General features: G+C 40.9%; 1 protein-coding gene across 4 annotated transcripts in view; it reads right to left on the reverse strand.

Moving 5' to 3' along the window:
* The window catches only part of akap6 (A kinase (PRKA) anchor protein 6), a 240,856-nt gene that overhangs the window by 75,229 nt on the left and 140,627 nt on the right, over positions 1-25,000 (reverse strand). For all 4 annotated transcript variants that reach the window (XM_067614337.1, XM_067614338.1, XM_067614339.1 and 1 more), the window contains 2 exons: positions 22,757-22,887; positions 14,069-14,189 (listed from right to left, as the gene is read on the reverse strand). In XM_067614337.1, coding sequence (XP_067470438.1) covers positions 14,069-14,189; positions 22,757-22,887 — 252 coding nt within the window. The remainder of the gene's footprint in view (positions 1-14,068; positions 14,190-22,756; positions 22,888-25,000) is intronic.

Genomic DNA, 25,000 nt, shown 5'->3' on the forward strand with positions numbered 1-25,000 from the left:
GAAAAGCTGTTACTGACTCTAACCAGCGGAACACATATTAGCAACTCACAGCGACGCTATTGGTCAAAAACATCACGTTATCTGCAGATTATGATCGAACTGATCTGTACGTTATTCTTAAATAACGTATATTCACTATCTACTTTAACTGTCTACTATTCTATCACCAGAATGCTTCCTGCCTTCTTTTTTTTTTTTTATAAAAACTTTGAATTTGTTTGAGTTTGTGCTGCCGCTGATCGTTTTGTCAGACGCGTCGCCGCTCGTTGTTTTTTGGGGGGAAAAACTCTGCGAACGTGTTTACAGCCAACCTTGGCCTGACATTGGCTCCATGCTTGTTGTCAAACTGCTTTTATTTCTATATGAGATTCCTGCTCATTTCTCTGTGTGTGTGTGTGTGTGTGTGTGTGTTAGCATCAGGTTTCAGTCAGACGGCGTTTCCTGGGAAGCTGAGGGTCTCAAGAGAGAAGACATACAAAGAGAGAGAGAGAGAGAGAGAAAGAGAGAGAGAGAGAGAGAGAGAGAAAGGGGGGAAAGTTGGCGAGATGCTGCTGAGTCGTGTCTCTTTGTTCTAAAGCAGATATATCCCCGACTTTATCAAGACTGACAGAACAAACGCACAGGAAACAGCCTCCCACAGGACACATAATCCACTCACACACACACACACACACACACACACACACACACACACACACACACACACACACACACGCATGCACACAGATGAGAGAGACAGTGAACACACAACGACACACACACAGAGAGCTGAGAACGTGAACACACGCACAGAGGTGAGACACACTGTCAAGGTTTGACGATGCACACATCAACACACACACACAACTTTGAGAATACGTGTGTGTGTGTGCACTTTTAGAGGACACAAACACACACACGCACACACACACACGTTTAAATGCACATGTACACACATTGCTGACAAGAACAGCAAACATATAAACATGTTGCTATGGCGAATGTGACAGGACGACGTGTTGCCATGGACCAGAAGTGTTTCTACCAGAAGTTTCTAAAGTGAAACGCAAACAACAAGGTCAAAAACAAAAAAACAAAAATCAAAAACAAAAAGAAAAGACAAAAAGCAACGAAACAAAAAGTGAATTTATCCTCTGTGTTTATTTATTTATGTCTTATATGTATTTATGTCATATATCAACCTATAAAAAGTCATTATGATGAAACTGATAATGAGAGACTAACAATGTTTTTTATGTTTTCAACAAAAGATTTCACAAACTATCATAAGAGTGCAGCTAATAGTGATTTCAAACAGTTCACATTTACACTCTGTTTCCTGTTTGTTTACTTTTAGAGTCAAAGTCGAACCTGAGATTCCAGATTTTGCTCCAGAAGTAAAAAAACCTCATTAAAAATCCTGCTGACATTCTAACTATGCAGATAAATAAAAATCCAGCCTCAACAGTAGGTCATGTGACTCGCTTCATATGTTTAGATAAGATGATCTAATATCACTTTTTATTCAAATATTTATGTTTTTAGCTGCCTTTAACAAACATTGTTCCCAGTTAATTGCAGGCTAAATGTCACAGTTTGACAGAGGAGACGAGTCCGTCAGTTGTTTTTTTTCAGAAAGACCAATTAAAGAAACGCTGCATTCAATTACTGAAGCTAGTGGATGTGAGGCTAATTAGCTAATTCCTTCTAAGAATTGCTATTTTTTAAGGTATTCGTTTCTCTTTTCATCCATTTATTAATGTTTAGTCAGCTACGTTGCTCTCCAGGTGAAGTCTGACATCAGTGACATTATTGTGGATTAACAGTTAATCCACTACATCCCTCCTGGTGGTCTGGTGAGTCTCACACGTCTCCTGCCTGCTGTTTCTATCAACACTTACTGTATATCTGAAGTATCGCAGGCAGAATGCATCACGTCTGCCCTGCAGTCACCTCTCACAGGTGTTTTTATTCAATTTCATGATCGTTTGCTTCAGTTGATTTGTCCAAGTAGAATAATCTTGTCATTATTAAACCTCGTCTGGGGTCAGTTGTGTAGTTTCTTGTGTAGTTTGTCAAAGTTTTGTAGTTCTCACTTTGTTTAAGACGAGTCTAATTAGAGACAGAAGAAGTCAGGTGGACAGGAAAAGGATTTTGAAAAGTACAGGAGGATGTTTTGTCTACATGCAGAGCACGAAAACACATAAACATACGCATGAAATCACATAAAAGCTGACTGAAGGAGTAAAGCTATAGAAAATACACACATACACACACACACACACACACACACACACACACACACACACACACACACACATGCACACCTTCAGTCTCAGAGGACTTCAGCTCTCTGCTTGTATAACAAGCTGTGACAAATGACAAAACACGACATCAGGACATCTGACCCAGGAAGTGTTCAACTAAACACATCCTGCAAAGCACACACACACACACACACACACACACACACACATACACACACACACACACACACACACTGTACAAACACACACACAGAGACGCACACACATCGAGGTAGCAGCAGAGCTCTGCAGGTCTCTGGAGAGAAGAAAAGGGAATATCAGTCTACAAAGAAAGAAAGAAGTGTGTGTGTGTGTGTGTGTGTGTGTGTGTGTGTGTGTGTGTGTCAGGCTGCAGGAAGTTTCCTTTGTGGGATAAGGAGAGATTTTTGGTGCTTCAAAGTGTTTTTTTAAAGGTTGAAGACAGATTTTTTCCTCTCTATCCCTCTTTTCTTTCCATCTCTCTCTCTAAATGTACAGAAGACGTTTCTATACTGGGAATAACAGGAAAATACTGAATCTTTTCAATCACTCGTTCTTTTCTTCCTTCTTCCTTTCATTTCATCTTGCTTCCTTTATTCTTCTATACTGTCGTTCATTCCTTCTTTCTTGCTTCCTTCCTTCCTTCTTTCATTCCCTCTTGCTTCCTTCTTTCCCTCCTTCCTCCTCACATTCCTGTTTGCCTTTCTTCATTCTTTTCCTTCGTTCCTTGCTTTCTCCCGTGTGTCCCTTTCCCTTCCTTCTTTACTCCCTCCATTAATCTGTCATTCCTTCTTTCCTTCTTTCCTCTCATTCTCTTGCCTTCCCTCATTCCTTCTTTCCCTCCTTCCTCCTCGCATTCCTGTTCTTCATTCTTGTCCTTCGTTCCTTGCTTTCTCCCGTGTTTCCCTTTCCCTTCCTTCTTTACTCCCTCCATTAATCTGTTATTCCTTCTTTCCCTCTTTCCTCTCATTCTCTTGCCTTCCTTCATTCCTTGCTTTCTTCGATTCCTTCTTCTCGTCTTCTGATATTCTGTTATTCTGTCATTCCTTCCTGCATTCATTCATTCTTACTTCCTTTATTCTTCCCTCGTCCTTTTCCTCCTTCCCTTCCTTCCTCCTCTCATTCCCTCTTGTATTTCTTCATTCTTCTTTTCCTTCATTCTTCACTTTCTTCCATTAATCTGTCATTCTTTCTGTCCTTTCATTACCTCTCGCCTCTCTTCATTTTTCTTTCCTTTCTCTCGTTCCTCATAGGCTTTACAGCGAGATGGTTGAGGCAACAAATTGCTTTTCTTCTTTCTTCCAATCATTTATTCATTCTTTCCTCCTCTTCCTCTCTTCTCTCTCTCTCTCTCTCTCTCTCTCTCTCTATGGATGGAGGGAGGGAGGGAGGTTGGGAGCGTTAGCAGCACAGCGAGGATTGCAGCAACAATTACATGTGAAATTAGCCTCGCCTCATAGCCTGCAGTGTAATTCCAGCCTTCTGAGGCGTGGCAAAGTCATCTGTCTCTAATTAAAGATTCTCTCTCTCTCTCTCTCTCTACCTCCCTCCCTCCATCTCTCTCTCTTCCTCTCTCTCTCTCTCGGGTTAACACTCATCCTCATTCATCCCTCTCTCTCTCTCTCTCTCTCTCTCTCTCTCTCTCTGGAGGTGGGAAGGTGTGTTTCAAAAGCTAATTCACTGCAGGTCACAGCTTTTAGCAGGTAAAATAAATTATTTCCTATTTTCTCATTTGATTTCTCATTTTTCTTTCTTTGCTTTATTCTCCTCCTGTTTCCTTCTCTGCTGCCAGTTTGACTTGACAACTTTCTCAAAGTTCAGTTTATGTTTTAAACGTGAATTTCTTGCATTTTTTTTAATTTACCTGCCTTCTTTTCTTTCCTCTTTATAATCCATAATCATGACGATGCCATTTTTATTATTGTGAGCTTTGACATTTGACCTCTAGTAACCTTCTGAAAGTTCATTACAGAAAAATATCTCCACCAATTGATACCAGTTTGTGTAATAATTGTGTCCTTCAAAGTTACATCACTCGCTCTTTGATAATTAAATGATTCCACACACGACGAGGAAACAGCAACAAAACAGAAAATGATATCAGAGTTATAATAAAGACAAATATGAAGGCAGAAAGAAACAGAGAGAGAGAGAAGGATGAGAGTTCAGAGGATATAAGACTTAAGCCGTCTGTGTGTTTCTCAGGCATGACTGTGTGTGTGTGTGTGTGTGTGTGTGTGTGTGTGTGTGTGTGTGTGTCTGTGTGTGTGTGTGTGTGTGTGTGTGTGTGTGCGCGTGCTCAGCTTCCTGTTGTGAGTGTGTACTGTTGCCCTCAGGGTTTAAGATGGAGAGAGAGACACACTGAGGATAGACTGTGTGAATCTACTGGGTTTCAGTTCCATCCGATTCATTACAGCAGACAGCAGACAGCCGTCACACTCACCGCCGCTGCCGCCGCCGAGAAAGGTTTGATGGTCGTCTCTGACATCTAGACATCTAGCGTCTTCATTTACGAGGCCTTTATGATCTAAGTTAGTTATTTAACAGCTTTAGTTAGACTCAGAGCTCCTCATACTAACTGAAGTTAGAAACACTTCATCTCAATGAGATTTCCTTAATAAATAAAGCTTAATAAGAATCTCTCTCTCTCTCTTATTTGGGGAAGTTTCACTTTGGCAGGAACGCTGATGTCACAGTTGTTTGCGTTCACAGCTGAAAGCAGCCCGGTACACCGGCCTTGCTCAAGGGCACCTCGGTGGTGGTAAGGAGGGAGATTTATCCTGCTGGTCCAGACGATGTCATTAGATTTAACGAGTAAGTTATTGAGTGTAATGTCTGTGTTGTTGTTGGGAAAACTTGATGTTTTTATTGTGTTTTTGCTCCGTAACAGCGAAACTGAAAAAGTTGCTCTGCACTTTTATTATACATTTGATTAATTAACTGAGGCGAGTTCATTATGTATGTTTTGCTGTTTATCCTACAATAAGTTTCTGTTATTACATAGTATTTTTGTGTATTTGTTGGATGTCATGACGCCTCAGGCTGCCTTTGCTTTGTTTCTCTATTATTATTATTATTATTATTATGTATGTTGTTTATGACGTCTGTGAGTTATAACTCTGAGAAGAAGAGTCGGGTTCGAAGGGTTAAACTGCTTTTATAGATAAAGTTGTATTGTTTTCTCTGTGTATCTGTATGTGTGTGTGTGTGTGTGTGTGTGTGTGTGTGTGTGTGTGTGTGTGTTAATAAGTTCAGTGTCTCTCCTTCTGGTTTGGACCCGAGATAACCAAACAACCAGTGAAAACACACTGTCTGTGTGTGTGTGTGTGTGTGTGTGTGTGTGTGTGTGTGTGTGTGTGTGCAGCCTCAGACAGAGCTTCTCTGTCACACCCTCACTGATTGGTTTTGGAACCCAGTTAATGAGCAGGTGTGTGTGTGTGTGTGTGTGTGTGTGTGTGTGTGTGTGTGTGTGTGTGTGTGTGCAGCCCAGCGTTTCATCAGAGCACCATGGGCTATTTGAAATGAGAATTTAGCGGCAGGGATGCACACACACACACACACACACACACACACACACTCCTGATAGCCACTGTAATTAGTTGGACTCCACTGGAACTCGCCACAGGGAGAGAGAGACAGAGAGAGAGAGAGAGAGAGAGAGAGGAAGAGGAAGACATCTGTGATGACTTAATGAAATGTTTTCAAATGATATCTTGAATGAAATTTTGGATTTTGTGTTATATATATCCCTCCGCTACACTTTCTGTCATCATCCTCCTCCTCCTTTTCACCCTCTCTCATGTAAGTCAAGTACGATCGGCGCCGCTCGGAGAACAAACGACTAGATGGAGGAAGGTGTGTTTATTGGTGGTTCGGATGGGATTAACATCACAGAGGGAGGCGGAGTGCTCCTCAGTAATTTAACTCGGACGAGGTTTAAACATCAGGAAATGACAGGATCTGGTCTGTAACAGATACGATCACTAGACGAGCTGTAACTGAACACACATATTGATATCATTCAATGTGACTTATACTTCCTGATGATGTCATTACATCTGATGTCCATCGTCAATAAAACCTCCATAAATCCACTTAGAAATCAGAGAATAAACAGGCTTCAGAGCTCGCCTGTGAGTCATCATATCGTATCAAAGCCATCCACGTTACACTGCAAACAGGAAGTACTAACAGCTGACTCAGCAGACTGTTAATGTAAACAAACACTGTCTGAAACAGAACAGCAGCACCTACCTGTAGCTGACACTACAACAGCACATTTAATGAGCTTTTTATTAGGATCCTGCACTCCTGATGGTTTTAATTTTTTTGTTTCTGTTGCCATACTGGTTCCTAAATAAACCAATATGTTGATATTAGATCAGCGAAAACATTTTTGTAGTAGCTAGAAGCAGATTCACTCCGGACGGGATTGAAATTAAAAGGAAGAGCAGCGAGTTCACTGGAAAACGGTCACAGCTGTACTTTCTAGAAGGATTCAAATAAATAACTAGCAGGTAAAGTAAAAATCATCCCACTTCCTGTCTGAGCGGGGGATTAAGTCATGGCTGCACTTTGCTGTGTGGTTTGAGCTAAATGCTCATGAATGTTCACCATGTTAGTTAAGTGTGTTAGCATGCTAGCATTTGCTAATTAGTGCTGCTTTGACCTGATGATGCAACTATCATTCAAAACCCACAATGTCGATCTCATGGCGGCGCGAGAGCAAAGGTCACGTGATCCAAACCGGGGAGTAAAACGCTGCTGAAGTTTCTGACAGACTCAAAGAGCAAAGACTGAGTCATGTGTGAGTGATGTCAGCTGATTCTGAACGGCGTCCGATTGATCGAAGCATCTCTAATGTTGTTGTTTTCTCTTTATTTTCTCCCACAGTTTCACCTCCGGCTGTTTTTCATTTGTAATTGAAACTTTTATTGATACCAAATGTGTTTCTATACGATAAAGAGACATCAAATATGTGTGTGTGTGACTGTGCTTTCACTTTGTCTGTGTGTGTGTGTGTGTGTGTGTGTGTGTGTGTGTGTGTGTGTGTGTGTGTGTGTGTGTGTGTGTGTGTGTGTGTGTGCTGCATATTATGTCCACGCTTTTATGTTTCTTTGTGCATTTTTATTAGCTGTGTGTGTGTGTGTGTGTGTGTGTGTGTGTGTCTCAATCGAAATATTACCACGGTCGGTGAAATGCCACACACAAACACACACACACAAACACACACACACACACACACACACACACACACACACACACACTAGCACGCACACACACGCGCGTGCTACACTTCTGGGAAACGAGTGTTGGCTCCGCCTACTGTTGGGACTCGGGGCCAGGACCTTGATCATCTATTGGCTGAACTACAGGGGACCTTGATGTGTGATTGGTTGACAGAAGCTACCAGGTCTGATGCTTGTTTCATCTCCCTGTACACCCTCAACAAACACATACACACACACACACACAGACACACACACACACACACCATCTGGATATACACCAACAATCAACAACAAGAAAGTGAGAATGAACAGAGCAAATGTAAACACACACACACACACACACAGGGATATAAAGAGAAGAAAGGATGGACAGCGGGCAAACAAACTCATTTCTATTATGAGAAAGATGAAGATATCTGATTATGTTGAATTCACAAGAATATCTGGTTTGTGATTTACACCTGACGTGAACTCAAAAGCTGGAACAGCGACGGCTGCTGTTCACTGTGAATGAGAACTGGTTTTGCAGCCCAGTGGCCTCGACTGAGCTGGAGACGTTCAAAAGGTGGAAAGAGGAGAGAAGCTCAACGACGGTGGTCTAACTTTAAGAAAGAAGAAACTTTAACCCACAACACATGTTTCTCTAAGCTTAACAAAGTGGGTTTTTTACTCCTATACTGTTGTCACATCATAAAACATCATTATAGTTTAACAGACAGATGATGTCGTCCTGCTGATTACTGCTGATAGAGGATGTGTCACTTTTTATTTCTTTGACAGCGTGAACATGTTGTAGCAGTCACCCATTTGTGGGACCTGCTATCATTTCCCTGTCTCGTGGGGACTGGCTCCCAGCTGGTGATAAACCAAGTGTCCTGCATTGGTTTCTTAGTGCCCATCGTGCAAGAAGTTGTGCTTGCCTCACAACAGCCTAAACACCTGCAGGCTTTATTTTTTATACACATCAAAGAGGCATTATTTCATTAAGGGGATGTTTCACATTGTGCAACACCTTGTGAGGTTCCTCTTTTCTTTCTTTATGTAGCTGGGAGCATCTGTGTTCGAGGGGAATCAGTACCACCACGATGTGATGTTGACACCAGACATGTAGGCTGTTATAGGAGGTGTGTGAATAATATGTTTATTATAATAAAGTGTATTGAAGAAAAAAGCATCAGTAATAATGTTGAGTATTATATTCATTTTCACAGTGAGCCTTTGGAGATACAAGCTTTTCTTTTTACTTGGCAGGAAGTGAATCTTTTCACCTTTTTAAATCATGAAACACTTTCTACTCGTTAACCACAAATTGGAACGATTTACAAAAAAAAAAAAAAAAAGTTTGAAAATCTTTGGCCCCCAAAATTCACTGGTGTGAACGCGTGCTTATAACACACACACACACACACACACACACACACACACACACACACACACACATATATCTGTATCAAAACACACTCCTCTTCTCCTTCCTCCCTCCTTTCCAAGGTTGATAAGTGCCTCCATCTAACATCACAATAAACAGTAGAGCTCCGGCCTGCCAAGCCTGCCTGCAGAAACAACTGTCAGCCCAGCTTTCCTTTTCCGGAGGACGCACACACACACACACACACACACACACACACACACACACACACACACACACACACACTCTTCTTTTCTCACTGTTTCTACACACCACACACAGATAGACAAACACACACACACACACCTCCGAAAAGAACAACTTTTGTTGGGCCCTGGCGTTGCTATGGTTACGGGGTTGAGTCCCCCCAGCATTCTAGGGGGAGAGAACAGCGAGGTTCTTTAACGGTCACATGGAAGAAGAAGAAAAAAAAAAAACACTAAAAAAAAAAAACGAGGGGGGTTTTAGAGCTTTTCTGCAGCCTCCTGCACGCACACACACATACACACACACACACACACACACACACACACACACACACACACACACACACACACACACACACACAGAGGCGAGGATGGTAAACACTGGGGGGAAATACTGGGAAAACAACCATATATTTCCAAAATGGTAAGTAAATGAAATGAACCTGGAAATAAAATAGCAACATTTTAGTGCTTTGTTTTAGTGTTTTTTACAGTGTGGTAAGTTGTATTTTGCTTAAAGGGGATGTACATTTATATTCCGGGGCTCTACTGGAATATATTCACATGATTTCCAGTTAAAAACTCCTTATTTATCTTCTACTGGTCCTTTATGGAGCTCCTCAGTTCAGCCTCTGTCTGAAACAGGTTCCTGTCTCTTTAAGGCCCCGCCCCCCTGATGAGCCTACTCTGTTCTGATTGGTCAGCTTAAGGCTACGTAAACAAACTATAGTAGCAGGATTTCACTACTTTATCTCCTTCTTTACTCCAAATGGAAACAGATGCTTTATGGACATGAGCTGACATCATCTCATTGGTAGAGATGCAACAATTAGTCTTTAATTGATTGGTCAATCAACAGAAAATTATTAATTGCTTCTTACATGTGAATATTTTCTGGTTTCTTTAGTCCTCAATGACAGTGAACTGAATATCTTTGGGTAGGGGACATTTGAGGGCCTCGCCTCAATATTCTGACATTTTATAGACCAAACAACTGATTGATTAATCGAGACAATAATTAACATATTAATCAATAATGAAACTAATTGTTAGTTGCAGCCCTACTCGTCAGGAAAGCTAATTGAAGCGTTCAGAGCAGCTGAAGCCTGGGCTCGTTCTTACAGACGTTCACCTCAGATTTTGGAGCTTTGACCATGTTTAACATCTAATATCATAACAGTATATAATTGAAAAAAAAATTTACAAAATATTATTCTAAAACAGACCTAACGAGCTAAAACCAGTGTGAAATGTAAGCGTATAGGTATGTGCAGCTTATGGTATAAAGGCCTGTCTGTGGTGGAGAGGGAGAGAAACAGTACAAGAAAGCGACCTTGGACCGGGCGAGGAGATGCTGTCGAGCTCCACATCAATATTTTAACAGGAGAGTTGACACGTCAAAAAAAAAAAAAAAAAAAAAAGAAAAGAAAAGGAAAAGAAAGAGAAGAAGAAGAAGAATGCCCAGCGATTCCAGAGTCATCTAAAATTCATGCATGCATCATCGCCGCCATGAATATTCATACGGAGATGAATATTTAAGTGCGACTCCTATAGAGAAATTAGGTTCATCTTTACACTTATCAATAATTCGCAGACCAGGTGAGTCTCATTGGCCGCTAAATAAATCATGTCTGCTCACACACACACACAGAAAAAAAAAAAAAAAAGAAAAGTTTGGAAGACAGAGAGAGAAAGAAAGAAAAAGTAGAAAACAACACAAATTTACATGTGTGTTGCTTTGCAGCAATGCCTTCTGGGTAAGAAGAGAATGAGATGTCAGCAGTTCCAGCCTGAAAACCAGAGAGTGTGTGTGTGTGAGCAGCGAGCAGATATGTGTGTGTTTTTAGAGGTCTGTGAGTTTATTTCAGTATGTGTGTGTAACTATGCTACCTTGTTTTATTGTAACACCCCAAATACCAACATTTCAAGCTCAGAGTTGATGTTTTAAAGCTCAGTGAGCAGTTTGTTTTTAGCTAACAGCGACGTGGCGCTAACCATGCTAATGCTAATGATGTCCTACTGGCTGTGGTAGGTATGGTATAAAAGATGTCCCCCGCCTTTACCTCTCTCCTTTTGTTGTTGTTCATGAGAGAGGTAAGCGACGTTGTGCACTTCCTTTGAATTACGGGTTAAAGTTTGTTTATTAGCTTGTGCAGTATGCTAACACATTTCTGTGTTATTTAATTAGTGTAGGAGCCTGAGTTAGCATCACAACTGACCCGAGGATTTCTTTTATTTACTGGAATAAATGGACGCCTCCAAATACAAACCTGGTCTGAGCCTCTTCATTATAACACAACGTTACACAAAGTGCAAAGACACAAGTGGAATCATCTCACATCAGGCTGATATTACATTTGATTTAATAAAAAAAAACAACTATAAAATACTTTTTAAAACGTCATTTCTAGTGTGTAAGAACTGTTACAGTACCGCTACAACATATATTTTCTTTCAATCTGCCTTTGATTTCTCTATTGGTGTCTGCACTCCCATCTGTGTGTGTGTGAGAGTGTGTGTGTGTGTGTGTGTGTGTGTGTGTGTGTGTGTGTGAGAGTGTGTGTGTGTGAGAGTGTGTGTGTGTGTGTGTGAAGGACAGAAGAGGATGACTCAGATCTCTAATCGTAACACATGCTGTTCTTCTGTCTGACTCATTTGGCTGCAGTGAAGTCATTACACAAACACACACACACACACACACACACACACACACACACACACAAATCCTCTCTGTCTCTCTCTCTCTCTCACACACACACACACACACACACTGCTCTATGATATGGTTATGAGGGAGGCTATGCCTTGTAATCTCATTCTCCTTGGTAGGGATGAAGACCGTGTGTGTGTGTGTGTGTGTGTGTGTGTGTGATTGGCTGGGGATGGATGGTGGAGGGAGGGATGCAGGAGACGGACCGATTGATGGATGAATGAAGGATGCTTCCTCGCTGTTTCCACATATTTAGACATTTTTTATAAACACACAGCCCTCTGTGCTCCCCCATGATGAAGGCAGAGGTGGCTGATGGGAGATTTGTGAGGCTGAACGGAGGAACATTTGTTGTGTGTTACATCATCAAAAACTTAATGGCGCCCAGTTTAACTTCCAAAGTTAAGAACAATTTTTATTGCATTAAAATGGCTATAATTGATATTTAATGATAACAATGTATTAAATGACGATAGCGAGTTCAGCTCATTGTTTATCTGTCTGGTTCACTCTCAGCGCTCTCATAGCGTCGCTTTGGGCCGCAGCAGGCAGCTGTAAAAAGCTACTGTACACTACCTGCTCAACACCAAATAGCAAACAGACACAGTTAGCTGTAGACTAGCTGGTGAACATAGTGGAGCATTTAGCAGCTAAAGAGCCAGATATTTCCCTCAGGAGTCGATAGAGAGCAAAAACAGAAGCTAAAAGAGAGTGAATATTGGACTTACATTCACCAGGTGGACAGAAACACGACTCCAAATGAATGATAATGTTGCTCCGTAACTGCTGGATGTGGAAATAAAGCAGCTGTTTGCTAACATGTTAGCAACAACTACTTTATAAGCTGATAATATGACAGAAGTTGAGTTTACAGACTATTCTTCTAAAAATAAGTGGATCAAAAAACATAATGTCAAGCAGCTTTAACCAGACTGAAACAATAAAGGGATCCAGAATAGAACCCTGAGGAACGCCACAAGTAATTATTGATATTATCAATGAATGATAATATTGCTCTGTAACTGCTGGATGTGGAAATAAGCAGCTGTTTGCTAACAAGTTCAACATATTAACTTAAAAGGTGATGATGTGTTAATGTGTGGTCTTGTTTCCGTTGCACCCAAGTGGCCAAAAAAATCGGTAGGTTTAAAGAAAAATGTGACCAATCGCAGCTTTGTAGGCGGGATTGAGAATGTGAACATCAAACGACGTAGCTGGGACAGATATGCAACTCTTTACTGATTGATTATAATAATTCATCCTTCCAAAGAGGAATCAGCTTAACATGAACACGATGTCAAACTGAATTAATAAAGTCAAACAAAATGCAAACATTCAGTCTGGCTATCAGGCGAAACGATTTCTATTCATAAGGATAAAAATTGACGAACTTTTGAAGCAAACAGCGAATCTTTTATTGGAGTAATTTTTTTCAGGTCTAAGCTGAATTCAGATTTTTTTTCCAGACACTCTTGCAGGCTTGAAATCTTAATGTGGACGTTCCTGTGAAGTTCAGGCTGCTCAGATGAAGAACACTCATGAAGCTTAATTGCTGCTTTCTGCAGACTTCAAAAGAATCCGCTGCGGTTGTAGACTTCATCAGATTTTTGTTCATATGATTATCTTTAATTAACGGCCAATATACTTCTGACAATGTTCAGAAAAAAAATAATCTGTGAGATGACTTTCAGGGTCGGGATCCCGGTCGTATTCATGGCAACACCTGAGCTCTTAAGTCTCAGCCTCTAGCTCAGTGTAGACGGTAGACGGCAATGTATGTTTCTGCAAACCACAGATACGTTGAATATCTAATTCTTGTGTCATTTAACGCCACATTAAATAGCTGTTATCAGTTGAATAATGATGTTTTATGGTGTGACAATGCTGTGCTTTAGGTCCGGTTAGGTTTAGGCACATGGTTTGGGTTAAAATATCTGGTTTTATCGCCAGAAAAACGGCTGCAAAAGTCCCAACATCTTACTAAAAACACCCGGTTCCGTTGGTTGCATCCGTGGTTTGCAGAAACGTACAATGCCAACATTTTATCCTGGCGACTGGGCTGTAAGAGGCCACGTTGGAGGCATAAAGGAAGACTTACTGGAAGTCAAGTGAGTCATGGAAATTTTATTTTTTTTGTACACGTGCAAAAGGGTTTCTGGGATGTGAATCTTTTTCTGTGCATCGTGTGAGGTTTCTGAGTCACGCAGAGTCAGAAAGAGCTTCAGAGTGAGAGAGAGAACTGGTCCTACCTTGAAGAGATGGTGTCTCTGCTCCTCTGACATCATCAGCTGGTGACTGTCCGTTACCATGGCGTCCATGTCCATAAGCCAGTCCCAGAGCTCCTGGTACTCGGCCTCGAATTCCTGCAGACTGAAGACAGACAGTGAGAGAGTCAAATTATTTTTATAATTCAATTTTTTTTTCTTCTTGCTGTTATTAATATTGTGTTTCCTACATGATGTACTTTCTGTTATTGTCTTGTATTATTGTAATGTCGTTTTGTGTCCTGCGGCGGCGGGAGAGACATATGCGTCTTGTTATGTTGATAAAGCATGAAGCTAAAAATGCAGAGTGGAGAGAGAGAGAGAGAAAAGTGAAATCTTCTTGTGATGCTACTTTCACAGCTGACAGTGACTCTACTTTGTCTAAAGTTCACTTATTCTGCTGCGTTTCAGGTCATTTGAACTCCTGTAGGTCGGTTCATTTGTTAAATGTAAAGGTAAGAAAAGGTATTTGTCGGCTTTTATTGAATATCTGCTTAAATAACGATATCGATAAATAATGTTGAGGGATCATTTCAAAGCCTGTGCTTGTATATATATATATATGTATATATGTATATCACCCTCGTGTGTAAACGTCATGTATAAAGGCAAGTTTGTGAATGTGTTTGTAGTTGTAGAAAGAAAATTGAGAATGTCTTCGTGAAGTTTGTGCAAACATTGTATTTAATGAGGACAAAGACTACAGATCCGAAGCCATCCTCTCCTCCCTACCTTCATCTTCACTCCCTCCTCATCCCTCTCTATTCTCCATCCTCATCTTTCCTTAAACTCTTCCTCCCTCCTTCCGCTTCCTCCTCTAACTCCTTCCTCCTCCTCCTCCCTCACTCATCCTTCTTTCCACCTCATCTCTTCTTCTGTTTCCTCTCCTCATTCTTCTTCTACATGTTTCTCCTCCTCCTGCGTCATCTCACATCCTTCCCCTCTCCACCTTACACCTCCACCTTTTTCCCGTCTCCTTCACTTCTCTTTTTCCTCCCACATCCTCTCATCTTGTCTGGATTTTACTCTTCCTCCCTCAGACTCCCCTTTCCACCTCATTCCCCCTCCTCCTCCTCTCCTGTCCTCTCACCTCCTCCTCTTCCTCGACACAGGATCACATCAAATATTTATGCTGCTGGAACAGGGGCCGATTGCTCAAACACACACATTAATGTCAGCCGTTTTGTTAAGGTGTGTGTGTGTGTGTGTGTGTGTGTGTGTTTATGTATGTGTGTTTATTATTTATATATTCGGTGGTTTTTCCGGTCTCGGCGGGGATCGCCAACATGTTTCTCAACATTAGCGGTGAAATTGTTTGGAATTCTCCGGTCGCCAACGCCGACAGTTTGACAGCTCTGTCAGGCCCACGGCATTTCCACGACAACACACACACACACACACACACACACACACACACACACACACACACACACACACACACACACACACAGAGTATATAACACACGCTAGTGGAACGAGCACAAGCACAAAGACACACTCGCTTAAAGCACAAACACACATGAAAACAACGTCTCAAATACACACACACACAAACACAGAGCTGCTGATGATCACATGTACACACACACACACACACACTCACAGTTACACACACACACACACACACAGTTACACACAACGCAACAAACACTAAACAACACGCAGCAATCTGACAAGCCATCAAAGAGGAGAATAAACTATGAATGAAATTACAGAAACAAGAACAGAGACAAAAGAAAATATAAGCGCTTCCGTCTCTCCCTCTTTCATTCCAGTTAATCTCGCTGCCAGAAAAATGCAAACTCAACTGTGAGGAAACAACATACATTAAATAAACTCAACATGTACATGTTTGTACTTCTATACCTGTAAGGACCCCCCAAACCTGATTCTAAGCTAAGCTAATGATGCTAAGTCTTCAAATGTGTCTTAAACCAGCAGTCAGGCGTCTGTATGAACAGTGAAAGAGGTTTTCCTCGCTGTAATCATTCCTCCTGTTCATACTGGATATTAAAAAGATCCTTCAAATGTGCTTTCAATGCATTTAAAAGTCTGTGTGAAGCTTCTATTCAGCTTCATCAGTCTGAGTTAGTCATATCAAGTGGATATCTGACACATTTACAGTCTTTTTAGCATCAAATTCCCTCTTTGTGTTTCCTCGGACAGTGTTTCCCTGTTGAGCTGCAGGTGGAAGTATAGTAACAAAAAGAGGAACTTTGGCACTAAAAAGACTGAAAGATATCTACTTGATTTGACTCATTTGGACGCTGAAGCTTTATATTAGCTTCAGATAAACTTTTAAATACATTTATGCACAGAAGGATCCTACATAATGCTCTTACAGTGTAAGAGAGGATCTTCTAATGGTCAGAATGAACAGGAGGAATGATTACAGTAAAAAAGTGAGGATATTTATGAAAAGTATTCTCAATTTGCAAAAACATATGTCATTTCTAAACATGTCTTCACTTTCCCACAATGCCACCACGTCCCAAAAAATGTCTTTACTTTCCAAAAATGTCTCTTCTATCAATCCATGTTCTTCTCCTGCTAATCAGCGGTGACGAAGACTTTAAAATTAAACACAAAAACTGGAGACAGTTCTTCCTCTTTTAGGCTACCGCTCCTCCTCCTCCTCGTCTCAGTCCGTCCATCATATTCTCATCAGCCAGATGTCGAGAGGGTCTACTTCTCTTTCCCTTCATCTTCTTCTTCCTCTTCCTGCCTTTTCATCCCATCTCTTCCCACCGCTCCTCACACCCTACCTCGTCCTCCGCTGCGACTCTGATTCTCAAATACAATAAAACTACACTAAACAGAGAAGAAGAAAGCAAAGGAAGCGAACGCTGCTTCCTTTCCCCCCCGGGGGGGGCGGCGTTTCTCATTATGCGCCGAGCGGAGCGGCCCTTTACTGACTCAGACAGATGAAGCAGATACAACACTCGCACAGATTGTTTTCTCTTGTCGTTTTCCCGCCACCCCCCCTCCCTCCCTCCCTCCCTCCTCCCCCCCTCCTCCTCCTCCTCTCTCCTGTTTCTGTCTTGTTCTCACACTAATGTTAACTAAACGCTTTGTAAAACAGGATCTCTCTGGGGGGGGGGGGGGGGGACTGGAAGACGAGAAAACAGACAAATCGGAGAGGAAGGAGCGCGGTGGCGGCACTGCGGGGCTGCGTTCGACACCGGGACGGTTACAGAGCGTTTGAAGTGTCAGGTTCGCTTTCTGTCACGCGGCGCCGACTGGAGCGCGAGGTAGTGTTGCGACGAGCCGTTCTGACATTTAGTCACTTGAGGAAATTCAAATTAAAGGAATCTATTATTCATTTGTAACTCATCATAATTCCAGTCAACGCTGGATACAATGAAATGTTGTGTGGGCATAATCGAAATATTGGATAAACATCCTGATATCACTGCCACTAGTTATATATGAATAAAAAAACATTTTAGATGCTCACAGTGTAATTAAAGTGAGTCTAGTGTGTGTTTTTGTGTGTGTGAGTGTTTTACTCTCATCTATGTTGAACCTCTGATGGAACAGAAGTGAACTCTGAACTCATCCACTACTTCCTGTATAAACAGTTTACTCGATAGTGAGCAGTAAACTGAGATTTCAAACACTTGTGTCTCATTAACGTCATGTTGGCTGGATGGGAATTATTGGTTCACATGTTAGTGACTTGCAAGGGTTTAAAACACTGTGTGTTACTGAAATTACATTATATTGATTAAATTTGTGTTTTATTGCATTGAACGATGGAGTCTGGCTGACGTGAGGCGTCCATGTCCACTTTCATATTATTATATCAGAACTTTCCCGGTTGTAAATAAGACCTGGAAGTTGGAAACTCATAATTATGACATGAACATGGAACTACAGTAAAAATCACATCTATAAGATGTTTGCAGTGAGAACAAGTCATCAACACAACTTCTTCTGTCCAACTGTGGATGTTTTGAGGGCGCGATGTAGTGGATTATATTTTACACCCTGACATGAGACAATCACATGACGTGATGAAGAGTTAATATAATAGTAAATATAATAATAAATACAATAGTAAATATAATAGTAAATATAATAATAAATACAATAGTAAATATAATAGTGCAGCATACAGGGAATGGGGAGTGATTTTTGACAAAGCTCATGTTACGTTTGTTTGTTTAAATTTTCAAAAGATTGTTGTTATTTATTATTTTGTTGTATGTATCTTTGTTTTGAAAAGTGCTTTTATTATTATTATTATTATTATTATTATTAAAAAGAAAGAAAGAAAAAGAAGAGGAAGAAAAACAACACAAAGACGAAAATGAAAACCAAGAAGAAGAAGAAGAAGAGGAAGAACATCACAAAGACAAAGAAGACAAAGACGACGCAGATTAAGAAGAGGAAGAAGAAGAAGAACACACCGACAGGTTTCAGAGTGGACGTCTTGTTGCTGAGCAATTTCTACTTTCTCTCTCTCTCATTTCATCACTAACCAATTCTTTCTTTTCTTTCTCTCTCTCTCTCTCTCTCTCTCTGCTGCCTGCTACTGCGACGGTGATAGCAGCTGTAACTACTGTCTCTAATTCATCATCCTCCATACAGCAGGAGAGAGAGAGAGAGGAGGGAGAGGAGGGAGACGGCAGAAGAAGGATTGTGTAGGAGAGAGAGGAGGGAAGAGAGGAGGGAAGAGAGGAAGGAAGGTAAACAGTGGAGAAAGAGGGAAGCAAAAGGAGAGAAGGGAGAAGAAGAGGAAAACTGGGAGAAAAAGGATGGAAGGATGGACAGAAGGAAAAAGAAAAGGAGAGAAGACAGAGGAAGGAAGAGAAAAGAAGGAAGGACAGATGAGGGGATAAAAGGAAGAGGGAAGCCCAGGAGGAAGAGGATGAAAGAGGAAGAGGAGGTGAGGCGAAGGAGGGAGGATGAAGTGACAGAGTGAAAGGTTGAATGAGTCATATCGGCAGCCGTCACCTTTCAGTCAGAGACTCTGTTGGATTTATGAGGTGATTCACTGACACACAGCTCATCTAATGGATTCACCCTACAGAGACGTTCAAACCCAACCTGTCACTGAGCAGCACAGCATCCGTTCATCCGTTCATCCCTTCATCCATTCATTCATCTGTTCATCCATTCATCCATCCATTCATTCATTCATCCATCCACTAACCTATTCATTCATTCAGTCTAATGGATTCACCCTACAGAGACGTTAAAACCCAACCTGTCACTGAGCAGCACAGCATCCGTTCATCCGTTCATCCATTCATCCCTTCACTCATCCATTCATTCATTCAGTCTAATGGATTCACCCTACAGAGACGTTAAAACCCAACCTGTCACTGAGCAGCACAGCATCCCTTCATCCATTCATCCATCCATCCATTCATTCAGTCTAATGGTTTCATCCTACAGACACATTAAAATAATTCATTCACTTATTATCCATTTAATCATTCATTCATTCATTCATTATCTTGCTCATTTACTAGTTGATTTGTTCATTCATTCAACATTCAATCATTCATTCACCAATTTATTTAATGTATTTATTCACATATTTGTTTATTCTTTTGTTTAATAATTCATTCAATCACTCGTTCATTTGTTAATTAATTAATTTATTCATTTACTTATTCATTCATATTTCCATCCATTCACTCATTTTATCTTATTCATTCATTCATTCATGCTTTTACTGATTCATTCAACACCATTTCTTCTTTTGTTCATCTATTTCATTCATTCATTCAGTTCACTCAATCATTTATAACTTATTTTTCACTCATTCATTCATTCATTCATCCATTTATTCATCTGAACATTCATTCATTCATTGTTTCCTTATTCCTTCATTTTTTCAGTTCCGCTCATTCGTTCATCCACTGGTCTTTTTCTTAAACATGTTTTTTTGATAATGATTAAAAAGTATTAAAGGAATAATAATAATAATATATTAATATAATAATAATAATTGTATAACTGATTATTCTTTGTTCTCTTGAAAGATTTAAACTGAGTGAAAAACAAACTAATCTGTTTACTTAATCACTGAACTTAGAAACATAATGAAACATTGAAGAGTCGGTCAGAACTGAACTCTTAGATATTTTAAACAGAAAAATATCAACTAAAAAAAACCCGTCTGACTTTCTATCGACATTCATTTGGAATTGAGATATTTTGTGAGATCAGTAAATAATTCAGTCCGACCTTCATTTTCTTTATAACTGAACCAAAACCTCAAATCTCAACTGAGCTGAACTCACAGCGGCTAAAGAAAAAAAAAAACACGTAACATCCAATTAATACGAAACTCATCCCACACACCACTGCACCGGACACACACACACACACACACACACACACACACACACACACATATATGAATAACCAATTAGTGTCCAACACATCCGATATAAATGACTGAAACATTAGACTGCAGAGGACTGAAAAACACAAACACAAACAAAACCAGCTTCATTTACATCTGTGTATGTTTCTGTAAGCACATAGAAGACAGCGCAGTGTTACCAAAGCTGAGCGCTGCAATTCATGCTGAATTTAAGGGTGTGTGTGTGTGTGTGTGTGTGTGTGTGTTGGTATCGAGGACACACACCGCATCCTTCATGTAAGTTACCGTGACGACACACTGACAAAGTCTGCAGAACACAACATACTAACACACCCACAGTTAAGCTTTCTTTCCATTTGCATACACACAACTTTGTGTATGTTGTTATTGTGTGTGTGTGTGTGTGTGTGTGTGTGTGTGTGTGTGTGTGTGTGTGTGTGTGTGTGTGTGTGTGTGTCCTGCGTGTGAGTGATAACCACGGAGGGAGGCTCCTCAAAGTCGAGGATGAAACGCCGACAGGCAGCGTGACCAAAGACGTTGCTCGCCGAGCCGAGCCTGGCCACACCAGATTACTGCTGTTAACACTCACACTCTGTGAGTGTGTGTGTGTGTGTGTGTGTGTATGTGTGTGTGTGTGATTACATTTAACTGTGTGTGTCTTTCTGTTGTGTGTGTGTGGTGTGTGTGTGTCACATGTTACTGTGTTGTTGTACCGAGTGTTGATCTTGTTTTTTTGTCTTTTGTCCGTCAGTGTGTTTCTTTCTCATCAGAACTGAGAACAGTGATCCAGGAAGTTTTTTCTCTCTTTTATTGTGTTACACTGTATTCTGTTATATTCTGTTATATTCTGTTCTTCTAGTCTATTATTTATTGATTATCTATTGGTTGTTCTCAAGTGGCAGCTACGACGACGGCTGCTAGACGCTCTCATTGAAAAAGCCTCAATTTCTCTCTAGAAATACTGAGTCAATCATTGTTTTCAATGAGTCATTCTGGTCTCAATCTATAAATTCAGGCCCTCTAATAAGTGTGCTGGTGGTCATTTTGGAAATTTTTGATCTGTTATTAAGATTTGAAGACTTGTGCTGTGTCTCAAATCACATACTTCTGTACTTACACTTCACATTTTGAGTGTGTAAGTGCGTTCACACTGAGAAGTATGGGAAACACAGTGCACTGTGAGAACCCGGATGGTGCACTCCAAACGGTCAAAAAGTTGAGTGTGGAACTATGGACACTTCTCGCCCTCAATGGTCGCCATCTTGGCTACATAGCGGAAGGGGAGGGACCACTTTTCAAACTGGAAATGGCGGCCGGGTACATTGTTACTACGGTGAACATCACCACATTATACAAATGTAAGTTATATATGTGTTTTTTAGCACTAAGCACCACTATACTGTTGTCAGATATAAGCCGTCAGTATGTTTTTTGGGTTAATTTAGCAGTCTGTATGCTAACGCTAGCTAATGCTAACTTGCGATTGTCATTTATGGTAAGTGCACAACAGCTGTGTTTGATTTGAGACGACACTACCCTGTCAAAATTCACATACTGTGCCAGTAAGTACATAGTGTACACAGTGTACTACATGAAAGTGTACTAACAGAAGTATGTGATTTGAGACGCAGCTTTAAAGTAGCTTTGATGTCTGCTGTGTAAGCGTTGATTGACAGCTGTGATTGACAGTTGGCTCACCTGCTGCTCTCCTGACTCTGGGACTCACACTGAGTTGGACTATTGTTGTAATATTTCACTAAGTTTAATGTTACTTGATTATGATACCTGCCCTGTTAGCACAATTTAGCTAAAGTAGCTAACGTTAGCCCAAGTGTGCAGCACTTGGTGTTCAGAGTAAGCTAGCGTTAGCTTGCGTCCGAGGTAGCGGGGCGTGAAAGACAACACCCCGCGTTCCTTACATGGAAGGACCTGGCACTAACGGAAAAGAGGGCGTCAAACATAAGATGCAACTCTGGGCTTCAAACCTACAAACATTAAACCTTAGAGATCTTCTCCAGACACGTTTTAAGATAAAAAATATTCTACTTTAAATGATAATTCATGCCTGAGATGGTTTCTCCATGAAGAAAAAAGTTCAATCTCGTTTCCTACTTCACTAAAGTAAAGTCCATTGCTGTGTAAAGGATGATAGTTGACGTTGTTAACAGACGTCTCTTTGATATTGTTGGTTTATGTGGAAAATACATTCAGGTTATTGTTTGATTTGTTTCTTGCAATACCGCAGTTGGCCACCAGGACACATCGGGATCAATAAGTCAACAAATTTAAGTGAAGTTTACACATATTAAAGTGTCCTGTTGTGTGTTTACCTGTTGCTCATGGCCAGCTGGCTGTAGTGCCTCCTGTTGGTGGGTGAGGGGTAGTGCAGGCTGCTCAGTTTGATCGCCATCTGCTCCAGAGCGGCTCGCTGGACTTCACACTGACCGGAGATCAGCTCAGCCTGGACGACACACACAAATACAGACATACAGACATCATTCACGTCTTTGCATCTTAAAAACATCTTTCTGAAGTCGTTCATCGGTCTGGACGACGACAACGTCCGTGCATATTTCTGTTCATCCAGCACTGCAGAGATATCTCAACAACTAACCATCAGATTTCTCTAATATTCACTGCAGATGTTCAAGATCCAAATACAATAAAGCTGAAATGTATCAAGCCAAAAGTTCCGATTCTGTGCAATAAGATTTCTACTTTGCTTCAAAATCAACACTGACTGACGGCAGACGACGAAACACAAAGTCAGATGTTTTCTATGTTTATCTAACAACCTTCACTCTGTTTTGCTATAAAGACATCACACTTCCTGAGTATAACACGGGTCGTTTTAAGCTTCAACATTGTTTTAAGCTGTTTCATTATTATGTAACAGACAGGTAGCCTTTAAGTTCACTTTAAGTACCATTTCCCATCCTCAACTTTACACTTTCACCTCCACTCGTTAAGACTTAAAAACCAGCTGAATCATCAGCTTGTTTGTTGCTTTTTATTAGTGCAGCCTTTCAGTCTTATTTCTTTATTTCTTGTTATTTGCAAATACATGAAATCTAACTATTTCAAAGGATGCAAGCTGGAGGAAATGTTGAATTACTGTTCATGGTAATGGAACAAGCAATGTGTTTGTTTATTCTCATTACAGTCAATCAAAAAAAAGTCTGTCCGTTGCTTCTCGTCCTCTTTTAGTGAACAGAGGAAGTGTGTACGTGTGTGTGTGTGTGTGATGTCACCGTGTGTCTGAGTGGGATCATCTTCCTCTGAGTGTGATTAGCTGTTTATTGCAGATGAATGAGATTCGGCCGTGCCATGTTTTTGACGGACGTGCCCTTTAAAGCCCCGTTGAGCGGCCAACAAGCCACTAGAAACACACTTCACGCTTATCCTGCGCACTCTTATCTCAGCCGACACACACACACACACACACACACACACACACACATACTCATGCATTGGTATGTACATGTATATGCATATAAATGTATATACACACACTCACCCGGTGAAAATATCTCTCTGACGTCTCTAACACACACACATCTCACTACAACACAAATTACCCATAAAACCACACACACATTTAGCATGAATCGCTTTTCTCTGGTACAAATTACCTCTCGTACACACACACACACACACACACACACACACACATCAAGGCTGCACACACAAATCCACCATGAATTGCTCCACACACACACAAAAATAAACATACATACACATGGAGCATGAATCGCTGCTCTTTCTCACAAATTATCCTTCACACACACACACACACACACACACACACACACACACACACACACACACACACAGCTAGTCGCACTCAGTATCCAGACACAATCATATAGAGGCACTCAGCGCGCCGCTCAGATGTAATTGCATACAAACTATATGGAGATGAGGCTTCAATTGAACCAATGAAGGCAGAGTGAGTGTGTGTACAAACAGGGGACACACACACACACACACACACACACATATACACACATGACCGCCTGCTTTTTCCTCATTCAGTAACAATCTGAATAAAGTGTCGTCGCGTCGCGTTCGCCGTCCGATCTACTTAGCGGGCTCGGCGGAAGGATCTGGAAAGGTCATCCAATCTGTGGAAGGCAGAGCCACTCAATCAGAGAGCTAATAAACAAACCGGCAATACACAATCAACAGCGCTGTCTGCGTCTCTGCGTGTGTGTGTGTGTGTTTTAAGGTGTGTGTGCGACTGAGGGTATATTTTGTTTGTGTGTGTGTGCTGCTATTACAGAAATGAAACTAACTGGAAGCTCTCAGAGAAAATTTCTCTCACTTTGTCTAAATGTCTCTCCACTTCCATTCATTACTCGTGTGTTTCTGTCTGGCGTTTGCGTTTTGCAGGCTGTTTGCTGCCTGGTTAGCTGGTTGGCGAGTCAGTAAATCAAGTCAAGTTGTTCATTTAGTTGTTCTTTTCTTTGCTAATTTGTTTCAGTCTCTTAATCTGGATCCAGATTTATTAACGTTAAATATGTTTTAACTTACTATTAGCAAAGTTCTTCGTCCCCAAAGTGAAAAAGACACAT

The sequence above is a fragment of the Thunnus thynnus genome, chromosome 16 (genome assembly GCF_963924715.1).
Source record: "Thunnus thynnus chromosome 16, fThuThy2.1, whole genome shotgun sequence".
Lineage (NCBI taxonomy): Eukaryota > Metazoa > Chordata > Actinopteri > Scombriformes > Scombridae > Thunnus > Thunnus thynnus.